The sequence below is a fragment of the Danio rerio genome, chromosome 16 (assembly GCF_049306965.1).
Source record: "Danio rerio strain Tuebingen ecotype United States chromosome 16, GRCz12tu, whole genome shotgun sequence".
Taxonomy (NCBI): Eukaryota; Metazoa; Chordata; class Actinopteri; order Cypriniformes; family Danionidae; genus Danio; species Danio rerio.
The window spans coordinates 58,047,442-58,065,000 of NC_133191.1; the positions used below are offsets into that span (position 1 = coordinate 58,047,442).

The 17,559-nt window shown below is 36.2% G+C and overlaps 1 protein-coding gene and 1 long non-coding RNA gene across 9 annotated transcripts in view; one reads left to right on the plus strand and one right to left on the minus strand.

The window, feature by feature from the left end:
• Window positions 1–59: 59 nt before the first annotated feature.
• Window positions 60–5,769, minus strand: LOC141378102 (uncharacterized). Its single transcript, XR_012391792.1, has 3 exons — window positions 5,611–5,769; window positions 2,251–2,455; window positions 60–239 (listed from the first exon to the last, which is right to left on the minus strand). It is a non-coding gene; the product is annotated as an uncharacterized lncRNA (long non-coding RNA).
• Window positions 5,712–17,559, plus strand: part of ggctb (gamma-glutamylcyclotransferase b) — a 13,435-nt gene continuing 1,587 nt past the window's right edge. The window contains 4 exon segments of one of the 8 annotated variants that reach the window (NM_213005.1): window positions 5,712–5,782; window positions 9,645–9,799; window positions 11,173–11,318; window positions 11,399–11,531. In NM_213005.1, coding sequence (NP_998170.1) covers window positions 5,722–5,782; window positions 9,645–9,799; window positions 11,173–11,318; window positions 11,399–11,531 — 495 coding nt within the window. In that variant the 5' untranslated portion in view covers window positions 5,712–5,721. 8 annotated transcript variants of the gene reach the window in all.

Consider the following 17,559-nt stretch of genomic DNA (forward strand, 5'->3'; position numbering starts at 1 on the left):
GGAAACATCCACACACACACTCGCGCACACACTCATACACTACGAACAATTTGGCCTACCCAATTCACCTGTACCACATGTCATTGGACTGTAGGGAAAACTGGAGCACCCGGAGGAAACCCACGCGAAAGCAGGGAGAACATGCAAACTCCACACAGAAACGCCAACTGAGCCGAGGTTCGAACCAGCGACCTCCTTGCTGTGGGTTGAAAGCACTACCTACTGCGCCACTTCGTCACCTAGAACGAAAAAAAAAGTAAGAAATAAAATAAAAAGAAAGCAAAAAGAAAAAGAAAGAAAACAAGAAAGTAACAAAATGAAAAGAACGTAAAAAGAAAGAAAGGCAGAAAGAAAGAAAAGAAATAGGAAAAAAAACTAAAAAAAGAAAAACAGAAAAAAGGTTAAAAAAGTAAATAAATAAATAAAGAAAATATAAATAGGAAAGCAAAAAAAGCTAAGAAAAGAAGAAAGACAGAAAAAAAGAAAGAAGAAAAAGGAAATAAAGAAAGGAGGAAAAAACAGAAAGAGCAAAAACTGAGATAAAAGAAGAAAAGGGATAAGAAAGAAAGAAAGAAAAAAGAAAGAAAGAAAGAAAGAAAGAAAGAAAGAAAGAAAGAAAAAAAGAAAGAAAGAAAGAAAGAAAGAAAGAAAGAAAGAATGTAAAAGAAAGAAAGAATGTAACAGAAAGAAAGAAAGAATGTAAAAGAAATAAGAACAAAAATAAGACAAAGTGAAAAAAGACAAAAAAGAAAATAGAAAGAAAAAGAAATTAAAGAAAGAAAGAAAAAAAGAAAGAAACAGAAGAGCAAGTAGAAAAATAAAAAAGAAAATGAAAAGAAAGTAGGAAGAAAACAAGAAAGAAAAAAAACAGAAAGAAAGAACTAAAGAAAGAAAATGAAAAAGATTAAAGAAAAAAGAAATTAAAGAAAGAAACAATAAAGTAATGAGAAAAGAAAGAAAATAGAAAAAAGAATGAAAACAAAAGAAAGAAAGAAAATGAAAAGAAAGCAGAAAGAAAAAAAAAGAAAGAAAAAAATTAATAAAAACAAAAAAGAAGAAAAAGAGAAAGAAAAGAAAAAACTAAAGAAAAGAACGAAAAAGAAGAAAAAGAGAGTGTAAAAGAACAAAAAAAAACATGAAAAGAAAGTAGAAAAATAAACAAAGAAAAACATGAAAGAAAAAGAAAGAAAAGCAGTGAAAAGAAAGTAAAATAAGAAAAAATATATCAAAGAAATGAAAAAAAAAATAAAATAAATAAAAAGAGGAAAGAAAAAAAAGCAATGAGTAAAAAATTATTTAATAAGTAAAAAAAGCAGACCAGTGTGCGTTAATATGAGGCTGAGGCTGATCCTAGATCAGACATTGGCTGCGTCCAAAATCGCCTACTACTGAGTAGGTACTTCATTTGAATTAAAACACTACAACTCAAAAAAGTGCGTTCTATACAGTATGAATGTGAAAAGTATGATGGAATTCAGACGTACTACATTCGTCATGTTGTCATGATCACCTGATCTACCTGTGTCAGTTGCGTCGCTTCACTCCCATTCATGAATTCTCTCACGGGGCATCATGGGATAGCGCAGCTTGCATGGGATTGGCACTTCAGAATCTCACCGGAAGTAACAGGTCATCTGGGTACTTCTCGCATACTATTTTTCTAATTCTATGAATTCAGACAAACTCCTCGGCTCACAAACTGATTTTAGCGTATTATAAACTAAGGAAGTATGCGGTTTCAAACGCAACCTGTGTGTGTGTGTGTGTGTGTGTGTGTGTGTGTGTGTGTGTGTTGTTCATTTAGTAGATTTATGCTTTTAAAATGGATTTTTGAGCAGTTCTTTTGACCTGCATGAATATTCATGATGCTGCAGGTTGTTGTCCAATTAGAATGCCCGGAATGATGAAAATGCCCCTCCCCCTTTAGATGACTGCTTAAGATTAAAAAACAGACAAAAATAGTAAGACATTGTTTTAGAAATAGAAAAAGAAAGAAAGATTATAATATTAATAAGAGAAAATATTATAAGGAAATACTGTAAAAATGTCCTCTATAGATTGTTTATCGTCTAATTAGAATTTATTGACTTTTTTAGTAATTTGACTGAGGTAAGAATCAGGAACAGTCAGTAAAGGGAAACACTGTGTAAATGTTCGCTCACAGGTGTTTGTGCATCTGTGTGTGTATGTTTGTTTGTGTGTATTTGTATGTGTGTGTGTGTGTGTGTGTGTGTTGTCTTCCCAGCAGGCCTCACAGCTGCAGAACTGCATGCAGGCTTGTTTTCCCTCATGTTTCCCGCTGTCAGGACGCTCAGACGTCAGACGTGTGTGTTTCTGCGTTTGTTTGCAGTCTCAGCGTCTGCACGTCACTAAAGACTCTCCAGACGGAGAACTTTCCTCAACACAGATGGAGAATCCAGCGTGAAGCCGGTCAGCGGGACACACACAAACATCTCTGCAGAAAACAAGCACAGGAATGAGGACAATCACAGGGTGAAGAAGAGTGTGAATGAGTGTAAATGTCTGGTAAATGTGTGTGACGGGCTGCTGCTGTGAGGAGAAGTTTAAGAAAGAAAGTGTTTGCTGGATTATTAGACTGATGAAGAAGTTACAGATAAAACTCATTCATTTTCTTTTCGGCTTAGTCCCTTTATCAATCAGGTGTCGCCACAGCGGAATGAACCGCCAATTTATCCAGCATATGATTTTTTCACAGCGGATGGCCTTCCAACCACAACCCGACACTGGGAAACATCCATACACTTCTGCATTCACACACACACACACACACACACACACACACACACACACACACACACACACACACACACACACACTCATACACTACGGCCAATCTAGTTGATCAATTCCCCTATAGCGCATGTGTTTGGACTGTGGGGGAAACCGGAGCACCCGGAGGAAACCCACGCCAACACGGGGAGAACATGCAAACTCGAACCAGTGACCTTCTTGCTGTGAGGCAATAGTGCTACCCACTGCGTCACTGCGACTCCCTAAATATAAAAATAAAACATTAAAAAGATTTTCTAAAAAAAGAAGAAAGACAAAGATGGGAGAAATAGAATGAGCAAGAATGAAAGAGAAAGAAAGAAATAATACAAGAAAGAAAGAAAGAAAGAAATAGGAAGAAACTAAACATGAAGAAAAATAGGAAAAACTGAAAGAAGAAAAAAACAAAAAAGGTTAAAAAAGTAAAGAAATAAATAAAGAAAATAAAAAGAAAAATACTAAGAAGAAAATAAAAAGAAAAGAAAAAAGGAAAGAAAAAAGCAAGAAAGAAAAGAAGAAAGAATTACAGAAAAAGAAAGAAGAAAAAGGAAATAAACAAAGGAGGAAAGAAACAGAAAGAACAAAAAACTAAAATAAAAGAAGAAAAGGGATAAGAAAGCAAAAGAAAACCAAAAGAAAATAATAAAAAGGGGGAAAGCACGACAGAAAAATGAAAGAGAGAATACACAAGGAAAATGGAACGAAAAAACAAAGAAAGAGAAAGAAATCAAAGTAAAGCAAGAAAGTAAAAAGGAAAAGAAAAAAGGAAATAAATAAAGGTGAAGAGAAAAACAAAAAGAAAAGAAGAAGGAAAGAACAAGGCATGAGAAAAAAAAGAATAAGAGAAAGAAGAAAAGGAAATAAATAAAGGAGGAGAGAAAGCAAAAGAAAAGAAGGAAAAATTAAAAAGAAAGAATATATAGAGAAAATCAAAGAAATGAAAAACAGGAATAAAAAAGCAAGAAAGAAAAGGGAAAAAGAAATATAAAGAAAAATAAAGAAAGAGAGAAAGAAAAGAGGGAAAAAGGAAAGAAATATATAAAGAAAATAAAAAGAAAGAAAACAAACAGAATATAAGAAAATGAAGAAAGAAAGAAAGAAAGAAAGAAAGAAAGAAAGAAAATAAAGAAAGAAAGAAGAAAGAAAATAAAGAAAAAAGGAAAGAAGGTAAACAGAAAGTAAACAAGAAAAACAAGAAGAAAATAAAATAAAAAGAAACAATAGAAAGAAAATGAAATGAAAAGAATCAGAAAAAAACAAAGAAGAGAAGAAAAAAAAGAAAAATGCAAGAAAGAAAACAAAATATATTAAGACAATCAAAAGAAAAGTAAAAAAAAACAGAAAGAAAACCAAAAGAAAAAAGAAAAATTGGGAAAAGCAAGAAAGAAAAAGAAAATTAACAAAGGAAATGAAAAGAAAAAAAAGAATGAGAAAGAAAAAGCAAGAAAGAAAAAGAAAGCAAGAAATATTTAGAAAATGAAAGAAAGAAAGAAAGAAAGAAAGAAAGAAAGAAAGAAAGAAAGAAAAAGAAAGAAAGAAAAAGAAAGAAAGAACAAAAAGGAAAAAAAATTTAAAAAGAGAGGAAATAAAGGAGAAGAGAAAACAAAAAAGAAAAGAAGGAAAGAACAAGGCAAGAGAAAAAAGAAAGGAGAAAAGGAAATAAGTAAAGGAGGAGAGAAAACAAAAAGAAAAGAAAGAAGAAGTAAATGAAAGAATATATCGAGAAAAAGAAAGAAACAGAAAGTAGTTTCAGTGGTGTGTTTACCAGAGTCCAGCAATCAGCACAATCACAGGGTTAAGCAGAGTGAGGTGAGTGTAGATCTGGTAAATCACGGTAAATGTGTCTGACGAGCTGCTGCTGTGAGGAGAGATTCAGTGTCGCTCCACATCAGAAAAATAATTGATGACCGTTTCATGCGGATGAACTTCATGACCTCCTTTATATAAATATACTTTACATATATGTACCTGGGGCGACACGGTGGCTCAGTGGTTAGCTCTGTGGCCTCACAGCAAGAAGGTCGCAGGTTTGAGTCCCGGCTGGGTCAGTAAGCGTTACTGTGTTGAGTTTGCATGTTCTCCCCGTGTATGTTGGTGTGGGTTTCCTCCAGGTTGGCCATAGTGTATGAGTGTGTGTGTGTGTGTGTGTGTGTGTGAATGAGTGTGTTTGGGTGTTTCTCAGTACTGGTTTGCAGCTGGAAGGACATCCGCTGCGTAAAACATGTGCTAGAATAGTTGGTGGTTCCTTCCGCTGATAAATAAGGGACTATGCTGAAGGAAAATGAATGAATAATTGATTTATTTTCTCCTTGTCATGATGATAGCACATAATATTAGACTAGATATTCTTCAAGACACTAGTGTTCAGCTTAAAGTGACATGTAAAGGCTTCACTAGGGTAATTAGGGTAAAGTTAGGGTAATTTGGCAAGTTATTGTATAACAGTGGTTTGTTCTGGAGACAATCCAAAACTAATATAGCTTAAAGGGGCTAATAGTTTTGACCTTAAAATGGGTTTAAAGAAATTAAAAACTGCTTTTATTCTAGCCGAAATAAAACAAATAAGACTTTCTCCAGAAGAAACAATATTATAGGAAATACTGTAAAAAAAACTGAATCTGTTCAACATAATTTGTGAAATATTTGAAAAAGAAACTTACATGAGGGCTAATAATTCTGACTTCAACTACATTTATATATTACTGATGCTAAATGTTTTAAAAAGAGAGACATTTACAATTACCTGGCAAATTCAGGCAAATATAACTGATCCAAACAGAGATCTTCAGTAACGAGGTGTTATTAAGAGCACATTCCCACCTCAGCAGTGTGTTTCAGCTGTCGGGGGCGTTCAGAGACCCTCCTCCAGTCCTAAGATCCCGCTCTGCTAATGTTGTGTCCACACAGAAGAGCTGATCCTGAAACAGCACCATGAGCTCCTGGATGATCCTCAGCTTCACGCTCGCCGGCTTCAGCCTCCTGAGTTCAGCAGGTGAGAAAAACACATTTTATAGCACTGCATTTTACTTAATCATTTTAATTCACTACTTATTTACTTTTATTTTATTGAACCCTTGTGTATTGTTCAAACTGACTACACTTTTGGTATGTTCGTGACTGTTTTTGCCCTATTGACTTGCATTATAATGACAATTTCGATTGCAAAGCCAAAAGTTAAAACCTTTAATTATTACTGTCTATTTTCCTATACATATATATACATATATATATACATATATATATATATATATATATATATATATATATATATATATATATATATATATATATATATATATATATATTAGTGTTATTAATAAATTTTTTTGCGTTCTGAATGGTAGAAAAATCAGTTTTGACCTCAAAATAAAGCACCTTTCATCTGTTCATGGTAATTAAAACACTTGATAACCCACATAAACATTGATAAATAACATATTGTTTCATTTTAAAATATCCTGAAAACTTATATACTGATACTTACATCTTAAAAATCTTATTTTGATTTCTCGGTGGCTTAAAACTTAAATAGACCCTTCGCGGGCAGTTTGATTGACAAGCAAGCCGACTAATCACAACGCAGTTATTCTGTGCCCCGCCCCCACGTCACTGCGCTGCGTTCTCCGACATGCGTGAGCCAGACTAACCAGGAATTCTACAGTAACATCGACGATTAACATGAAATATGATGAAAATGTGCTCGTATAAGACTTACAACGCTGACAGCAGGTACCCAGAAACGCTTGGAAAACATTTAATCTTTTCCTGAAACTAGAAGTGTATGAAATGGATACGTTTGTGTGTCAGTGATGCGCATTATATGAACAGATGACAGGAAACGCGAGGACTGGACACTAATCTTTTCTGTTATTGGACCGGGACAGCCTGTTAAACTTTAGTTTGTGGACTTATGGCGTGACAATAACCGTGAATTACTCTGAAGATGACAGGTGAGATTTGCTAACTTAAACCGCATAGCCTGGAGACACCGATAAACAAATGAATTCATCATTACTGTCTGTTATATTCATAGATGCAATGTTGCTTTATTCGAGATACTACCCTTTGCGAATGATCAATAATCAATTGAAATCAATTTGAATTGATACGAAATCCCCCTCATTATACTTTATATACATTACACAATATATTACGTCTTTATTCTGTTATTGTAGACCCCATGTGTATAATAATGTAGACCCCATGTGTAATTTTGTGTGAAATGAAATCATTAAGTAATTTGTACAGATATATCACCATTTTCTCTGGTTGGATTTATTCACAAATGAGCCACATTTTGGGTCACAACAACCCAGAATTTTTAGATTGTTGTAGTTAAAAGGTTCACCCGAAAATGACAGCTCTGTCATCATTTACTCAGCCTTTACATGTTTCAAACCTTTATGAGTCTCTTTCTTTTGATAAAATAAAATACACTAGATTGAATATGTACACATAGACATCACCTTTTTTTGGAAGGACACTATATATGTATATATATATATATATATATATATATATATATATATATATATATATATATATATATATATATATATATATATATATACAGTTAAAGTCAGAATTATTAGCCCCCTTGAGTTATTAGACCGCTTGTTTATTTTTTCCCCAATTTCTGTTTAACAGAAAGCAGATTTTGCAAAAATGCAAAAACATTTCTAAACATAATAGTTTTAATAACTCATTTCTAATAATGGATTTATTTTACCTTTACCATCATGACTGTAAATAATATTTTACTAGACATTCTTCAAGACACTTCTATACAGCTTAAAGTGACATTTAAAGGCTTAACTAGGTTAATTAGGTGTACTAGGCAGGTTAGGGTAATTAGGAAAGGTATTGTGACTGTCGAAAAAAATATAGCTTAAAGGGGCTAATAATTTCGTCCTTAAAATGGTGTTTAAAAAATTAAAAGCTGCTTTTATTCAAACCGAAATAAAACAAATAAGACTTTCTCCAGAAGAAAAAATATTATCAGACATATTGTGAAAATTTCCGTGCTTTGTTAAACATAATTTGGGAAATATTTAAAAAAAGAAGAAAAAAAATCGAAGGGGGCCAATAATTCTGACTTCAACTGTATATATACATACACTATATAACTGCAGGTTAGCTATGTCTACATGTCTGCCCTGTACACTGCTCTTTTTGAATTGGATTGTAATGCAATAATGTGCACATTTTGTTAAGCTGCTTTTAAACAATAATCATTGTGAAAAGCACTAAACAAATGAACTTCATTTGAATGAACTGAAAGTCAAACACAAGATATTTTGAAATATGAATATCTCATTCATTCATTCATTCATTCATTTTCTTGTCAGTTTAGTCCCTTTATTAATCCGGGGTCGCCACAGCAGAATGAACCGCCAACTTATCCAGCAAGTTTTTACGCAGCGAATGCTCTTCCAGCCGCAACCCATATCTGGGAAACATCCACACACTCATTCATACACACATTAATACACTCTGGACAATTTAGCCCACCCAATTCACCTGTACCGCATGTGTTTGGACTGTGGGGGGAAACCGGAGCACCCGGAGGAAACCCACACGATCGCAGGGAGAACATGCAAACTCCACACTGAAACGCCAAATGAGCGAGCCAAACCGAGGTTCGAACCAGCGACCTTCTTTGTGTGGCGACAGCACTACCTACTGCGCCACTGCGTCGCCAATATGAATATCTAAAGTATGAAATATGAAGATGTTTTAGGACAGTGCATGATTTCCTTCTTTGGAAACTAAAGGCATTCCATGTGACCAGAAGTGAAGAAAAGTCATTTTGAGAGGGAGGGAAGGTTATGATATTTGATTAAAAATTGTGAGGGCAAATAAATTCTTTACAGAATAATGAAGTGCTTGAATCATTTATAACAAGCACTGCAATATACATTGGGCATTAGAATTGCCTAAAAGCAAATCAAGTTTGTAATCGTGTGTAAAGCTTCTCTCTTGCTTCTTATGAAATTCTCATCATTTGTTTTATATTCTTGGTGTATGTGACTTATTAATGTGTTTTTGATTTTATGTTGCTTTTTATTTTTAAATCTGGCGGGGGGGTGGGGGGGGGGGGGGGACAACAGGTGAAAATTTGCCTTTGTGATTAACTCTGGCTTATTTATGTTTTTTACTGTAGAATAATGAGCATTGCCCCTGTTAAATAAAATAAATAAAAATAAACAAATAAATATTTATATATATTTATATATATATTTATAGTTGGTAAACTCACAACAAATAATTTTTTTTACAGTCTTGTTTGCTAAAATAATAACAGAAAAGCTCCAGGATGGTGTTATCAAGACTTTCAGAAAGAGGAAAACAATAGTGCGAGACTGATAACGGCAGAACAATGTCAGATTTACTGTCCTGCCTCAATAGATGCTGCATTACAAACGGCTTGCATAAAGAATTTAAGATGCTGATGAAAAGGGCCATTATTAAGTGGCACCAAAAAGACACATATCCAGTGGCCTAAAAGGGATTTAAATTCTTTGTGTGAACTATCCCATTAACCTAAAGGAAAAAGCTTACCCTCATGCTTGCAGATGCATCTCGTAGATGAGCTGTTCTCCTGTTCCTCCACTAGAGGGTGACCTTTAGTATCCAGCATCTGCAGCTGTAGTGTCCGGCTGATGAATGCAGGGTTTGAACACAATGGATTTGCATGAGAATGGAGAGCTGCTGAAAGCTGTGTATAACAGAGGTGTTTTCCATCACGCTCAGGCCATTGCTCTGCCTGTGAGCCCTGCCGACCGCCATTCTGCTCAGATTTTCCCTCTTCCTCACCCTGTCCCTCCTCTTCCTCCTCCTCGTCCTCCTCCTAGTCCCTCTGCCCTCCGGAGACGCACTGATGGACAACGGCACAGAGAGCCTGAACGCCTCCACATTCCTGTATTTCGCCTACGGGAGTAACCTGCTGAAGGAGAGACTGCAGATGAGGAATCCTTCTGCTGCTGTGCACTGCGTGGCCAGACTCAAGGTAAAAATCTGTCCATCTGTTCATTTATCCAACCCAACCCTAACCCTAACCTATTCCTTACCCTAACCCAACCCTAACCTAACCTAACCCATCCATTTATCCATCCATCCATCCATCCATCCGTCAGTCTATCTATCTATCTATCTATCTATCTATCTATCTATCTATCTATCTATCTATCTATCTATCTATCTATCTATCTATCTATCTATCTATCTATCTATCTATCTATCTACATACCTAACCATCCATCCATCCATCCATCCATCCATCCATCCATCCATCCATCCATCCATCCATCCATCTATCTATCTATCCATCTATCTATCTATCTATCTATCTATCTATCTATCTATCTATCTATCTATCTATCTATCTATCTATCTATCTATCTATCTATCTATCTATCTACATACCCACCCATCCATCCATCCATCCATCCATATATATACCTACCTATCCATCCATCCATCCATCCATCCATCTATCTGTTGTTTCATCTATCCATCCATCCATCCATCCATCCATATATATACCTACCTACCTATCCATCCATCCATCCATCCATCTATCTGTTGTTTCATCCATCCATCCATCCATCCATCCATCCATCCATCCATCCATCTGTTGTTTCATCTATCTATCCATCCATCCATCCATCCATCCATCCATCCATCCATCCATCCATCCATCCATCCATCCATCCATATATATACCTACCTATCCATCCATCCATATATATCTACCTATCCATCCATCCATATACATCTACCTATCCATCCATCTATCTGTTGTTTCATCCATCCATCTATCTATCTATCTACTTACCTACCTACCTATCCATCCATCCATCCATCTGTTGTTTAATCCATCCATCCATATATATCTACCTATCCATCCATCCATATATATCTACCTATCCATCCATCCATATATATCTACCTATCCATCCATCTATCTGTTGTTTCATCCATCCATCTATCTATCTATCTACTTACCTACCTACCTATCCATCCATCCATCCATCTGTTGTTTAATCCATCCATCCATATATATCTACCTATCCATCCATCCATATATATCTACCTATCCATCCATCCATATATATCTACCTATCCATCCATCTATCTGTTGTTTCATCCATCCATCTATCTATCTATCTACTTACCTACCTACCTACCCATCCATCCATCCATCCATCCACCCACCCACCCACCCACCCACCCATCCATCCATCCCTCCATCCATCTCTCCATCCCTCCATCCATCTCTCCATCCCTTCATCCATCCATCCATCCATCCATCCATCCATCCATCCATCCATTTGTCTGACTATCTATCTGTCTTAATCCCTCCTCATTATCCTCCTGCAGGACTATAAGCTGGTGTTTGGCAATCATAAAGGGCTGGCGAGTCAGCGTTGGCATGGAGGAGTGGCCACCATCGAGCCCAGTGCAGGTGATGCAGTGTGGGGCGTGGTGTGGAGGATGAACATGTCGGACCTGGAGTCTCTGGACAGGTAAGAAGACCATAGGTGATGCTTACACCTGAGAATGGCAGAGCAGATGAGGTGACCTGTGTGTGTGTGCGGATCTGCAGGCAGGAGAATGTGAAGATGGGCATCTACAGCCCCATGGAGGTGTCCGTCTCCACCAGCGGCCAGCATCTCCACTGCAGGACCTACATCATGAACAGCTGCGTCTATGCTCCCCCTTCACCACAGTATCTGCAGGTACAGGCTCAGTCTGCAATGTTCATTATTTATGTCTGTCTGTCTGTCAAATGATCCACCTGTAATTTTATCCATCATCTGTCCATTATCCATTCGTCCATTTCTCCATTTAACATTTATCATCCATCAATCCATTTTATCAATAAATCTATCCATCCTTAATCTTATCCATAAATCCATCCATCAATTTTATCAATCCATCCATTCATTCATCCATTTTATCAATTAATCCATCCCTTCATCCATCCATTTTATCAATCAGTCCATCCCTTCATCCATCCATTTTATCAATCAGTCCATCTATTCTTCCATCCATCCATCCATTTTATCAATCAATCCATCCATTCATTCATCCATCCATCCATCCATTTTATCAATCAGTCCATCCCTTCATCCATCCAATTTATCAATCAGTCCACCTATTCATCCATCCATCCATTTTATCAATCAATCCATCCATTCATCCCTTCATCCATCCATTTTATCAATCAATCCATCCCTTCATCCATCCATTTTATCAATCAATCCATCCCTTCATCCATCCATTTGATCAATTAATCCATCCATTCATTCATCCATCCATCCATTTTATCAATCAATCCATCCATTCATCCATCCATTTTATCAATCAGTCCATCTATTCATCCATCCATCAATCAATCTACCATCCATCCATCCTTTATTTTACCCATCTACATATCCATTATTTTATTAATCCATCCATCCATTCATCAATTATTTTATCAATTCATCCATCATTTTAACAATCCATTCATGCATCTTTCCATCCATTCATTCATTATTTTATCAATCAATCCATCCATCCATCCTTTTATCTATTCATACATCATTTTATCTATCCAGCATTCATCATTTTATTAATCAATCCGTCTATTATTTTACCCATCTATCCATTCTTTTATTAATCAATCCATCCATTCATCAATTATTTTATCAACCCATCCATCCATCATTTTATCAATCAATCAATTTATCCATCCATCCATCCATCCATCCATCAATTTATCAATCAATCCATCCATTCATACACCATTTTATCAATCCATCCATCCACCAATCATTCAATCCATTAATTTTATCCATCTATCTAGCAATTGTTTTATAAATCAATATTGATCAATCCATCCATTCATCAATTATTTTATCAATCAATCCAACCATCTTTCCATCCATTCATCCATCATTTTATCCATTGTTTTATAAATCAATATTATTTAATCCATCCATTGATCAATTATTTTATCCATCCATTCATACATCATTTTATTAATCAATCCATTCATTCATCTATCATTTTATCAATCAATCCATCCATTTATACATTATTTCATCAATCCATCCATCCATCATTTTATTAGTCAATCCATCCATTCATCCATTATTTTATTAATCAATTTATCCATTCATACATCATTTTATCAATCCATCCATTTATCAATCAATCCATCATTTTATCAATCCATTCATCTATCATTTTATCAATTAATTTTTTATCCATCTATCTATCCATTGTTTTATAAATCCATATTAATCAATCCATCCATTTATCCACCATTTTATCAATCCATCCATCCCTCTATCCATTCATACATTATTTTATCAATCCATTCATCCATTTATTTATTAATCAATCTATTGTTTTATCAATCCATTCATCAATCATTTTATCTATCCATCCACACATAATTTTATCGATCTATCCAGCCATCTATTTATCAATCAATCCATCATTTTATCAATTAATTCATTAATCATTTTATCAATTATAAATCCATTATTTTATTAATCATTCTATTAAAAAAGGGGTCGCCATAGCAGAATGAACCGCCAACTTATCCAGCACATGTTTCACATATTCCAGCCACAACCCATCACTGGGAAACACCCATACACACTCATTCACACACATACACTATGGACAATTTAGCTAACTCAATTCCTCTACAGCGCATGTGTTTAGACTGTGGGGGAAACCGGAGTACCCAGAGGAAACCCACACCAACACGAGGAGTACATGCAAACTCCACACATAAATGGTGACTGAAACAGCCGAGGTTCGAACCAGCAACCTTTTTGCTGTGAGGTGACCGCACTACCCACTGCACCACCATGCCACCCTCTATCCATCCATTCGTCAATTATTTTCTCAATTTATCTATTATTTTATAAATCAATTAATCCCTCCATTCATTTTATCAATCCAGCCACTCACACAATCTCCTTCAGCTCAGACTGTTATTTATCAGGGGTCACTACAGAGGAGTGAACTGACAAGTACTCTGGCATATCCAGTACTGGGAAACACCCATGCACACTTGCATTCGCACACACACACACACACACACACACACACACACACACACACACATACAATCTTACAGACAATTTAAATATTAGTTTTAACGTTTGGCCCGTTTCCACTGAGTGGTACGGTACAGTTCGGTTTGGTACGCTTTTATGGCTGTTTCCACTGTCAATAAGCGTACCGAACAAAACCGTACCGTACCACTTTTTCGGCGCCCTTTTGAAAGGGTACCAAAAACGAGAAAGGGTACTAAAAGGTGGAGCTACACGCGCAGCCGAACGCTGATTGGTTACAGAGATACGTCACGAGCTTGTGTAGCTAGACAGAATGTAAACAAAGGATCCGCCATGTTCTAATACACAGCCGAGACATTACATGGAAATACTATATGCATATAATAACGAGCCATGGATGACCCGAGCTCAAACAAACCTTGTCGTTGTCTTGATGAATAGACACAAAGCCAAGAAGAAAAATCTGCCGTCTGCTGTTGTTGCTTTACGAGCCCGTCTAAAGGTGCGAGTGGTATTCGCTTTCTTCTGGGAGCTCATGATCGCGTCTATATTTGATATAACGAACTTCTTGAGCTGATGATAATAACGTGCATGTGATTATTGACGTGTCTCCGTCATCTGATCCATTCAGAAATAAAAAGAACAACCGCGAGAGAGAAACGCAAAAAATAGGACAAGCCGGGGGGAAAACACAAGAGCAAAATTGTTTTAGCAACCTGAATCATGAACAAACTGCCATGATTATCTTCGCCTTTTGGATTATTATGAACTGGGAATGACAAAATGACTCTCAAACAGAGCTTACATGTGCTGGTCAAGATTACAGACACAGATGAGAGGTTTGCGCTGACTGTGGGCTATATTACGTGTGTTTTTGAACTCAAATAAGGACTAAATGTCTGCTGTGTGTAGTTTTTCTGTAGTTAATAATATATCAGAGACTGTAAGGGGCTGGATGTGTTCATAAATGTTGCATGTATTTATTTATTTAATATAATCACAGACTCTACAGTAGCCTACATTGATCTGCAGTTATAATCAAATCATGTTCATAGAAATTATAGTAATAAACATGTATATAGAAGTATTTATGGGTGTAAAGCATCTGTTTTGTGAGAAGTGCTTCTCATATGATTTGTAAACGACCTATACAGCTTTACTGTAAACATTTATTCGAGCCAGCATGACGTCGACTTAAAACTTTGTCGCACACCACGACCACCAAAAGGGAACCCGTGGTAATGGAAACGCAAGCCTGATAAAGGTGACCCGAACCGTACCGTACTGTACATCTCAGTGGAAACGAGCCATTTGATCTGCCTGTTGACATTCATTACATGACAGTTCATCTGAGCATAAAATGAGTTTTTTACTCTCCATCGTGTCCTCCCAAATCTGCTTTCATCACTAATGTTCATGTATTCCAACCTCATTTTAAAGCTTAAAAAATACACAAAAGCAGTTTCATAAGACGTCACACACTGTGCTAGTTTTATAAAACCAAATCTCTTTATACTGTGAACCAATCATTCAGTTTTGACATTTAAAGTAAGATGTTATCCGAGTATAGAGGATATTTAGATCAACTCAGTTTTGCCTTGTGTGTCAGAGTAATTAAAACAACAACGAGACGAGCTCATGCTTCTCTAAACGCAGTAATCTGATATCATTCTCCACAACAGAATGAGTTTGTTATTTGTGCTGCTGGCGAAAGGACAATGTTGTGCTTTTTCTGGCGTTTGCTGCGGCTCGGCTGGCTTTGTGTGGGACAATAATGCTGCCATTCACACATTAAACACACAACACATCACACCGAAGCATCTGGAAAATGCACTATAATTTCATAACACTCGCCATACTAGAGTCTCTATTTAAATCTGACATATTCTGAAAAACACGCTTGTAATGCTTTTTGAGTGACTGGATAGAAGTGTGCAAACATATTATTGCCCTTAAAACTATTCTGATTGTAAAATGTTAACACATGTTTGGGACATTAAAGGACAACAATATTTTTTTGTGAGATTAAAAATGATAAAATAATAAAGCAATTTTTTGAAAGCTTACAATTACATTTGTGTATTAAGAATTTAATTTAATTTTTGATTGATTAAACTAGCTTGGTTATAATAACTAAGTTTTATTAAGTTGATGTTTGCATTTCATTAAAAGACTAGATTTCATTAATAGCTTGAAATAATTTGAGTATGTTCTATCTATCTATCTATCTATCTATCTATCTATCTATCTATCTATCTATCTATCTATCTATCTATCTATCTATCTATCTATCTATCTATCTATCTATCTATCTATCTATCTATCTATCTATCTATCTATCTATCTATCTATCTGTCTGTCTGTCTGTCTGTCTGTCTGTCTGTCTGTCTGTCTATCTATCTATCCTTCTATCCATCCATCCATCCATCCATCCATCAATCCGTCTGTCTGTCTGTCCGTCTGTCCATCCGTCCGTCAGTCCATCCGTCTATCCATCTATCTATCTATCTATCTGTCTGTCTGTCCGTTCGTCCGTCTGTCAGTCTATCCGTCAATCTATCTATCTGTCTGTCCGTCCGTCCATCCGTCCATCCATCCATCCATCCATCCATCCATCCATCCATCCATCCATCCATCCGTCCATCCATCCATCCATCCGTCCATCCATCCATCCGTCTATCCATCCATCTATCTATCCATCCATCCATCCATCCATCCGTCTGTCTGTCTGTCTGTCTGTCTGTCTGTCCATCTGTTCCTCCGTCCGTCCGTCCGTTCATCCATCCATCCATCCATCCATCCATCCATCCATCCATCCGTCTATCCATCCGTCTATCTATCTATCTATCTATCTATCTATCTATCTATCTATCTATCTATCTATCTATCTATCTATCTATCTATCTATCTATCTATCTATCTATCTATCTATCTATCTATCCTTTATTAATCTGGGGTAATGCGGAATGAACTACCAACTTATCCAGCATATGTTTTACACAGCGGATGTCCTTCCAGCTGCAACCCATCACTGGGAAAAACACCCATAGACTCTCACTCACACTCGAACACTATGGACAATTTAGTTTACCCAACTGACCCAGCCGAGGCTCGAACCAGCAACCTTCTTGCCATGAGGCGATCTGGCCTGATTGACTGATTGAAATCAAATCAATCATGTTCGTTCTATAGTGAGCTGACTCTTATTCTCTTGATTATCATTGTTTCTTTTGGGTTGTGCAGTTTATTTCACTGAATTTCTACAAAGTGTGTTGTATACTGTAAACTCATAGGGCTCTATTTTGACAGTCCATGCGCAAAGTGCAAGCACAGAGCGTAAATGCATTCAGGGCATGTCAGAATCCACTTTTGCTAATATGAGGACGGAAAAATCCGCTTTGCGCCGTGGCACATGGTCTAAAAGGGTTGAGTTTATTCTCTTAATGAGTTATAGGTGTGTTTTAAGAATAAACCAATCAGAGTCTCATCTCCCATTCCCTTTAAGAGCCAGCTGCGTCGCACCATAGCGCATTTGCTGTTTACATGACGTAAAGCAAGTGTAAGAGGAAAAACTGGGCATTTCACTGGAGAGAAAACAGTTAAACAGAGCATCTGCAGCGCAAAAATGAGAGATAAATTATTAACTTTCGCTCTTGTGGATAGGGAAACCTTGTACGCACAGACATCC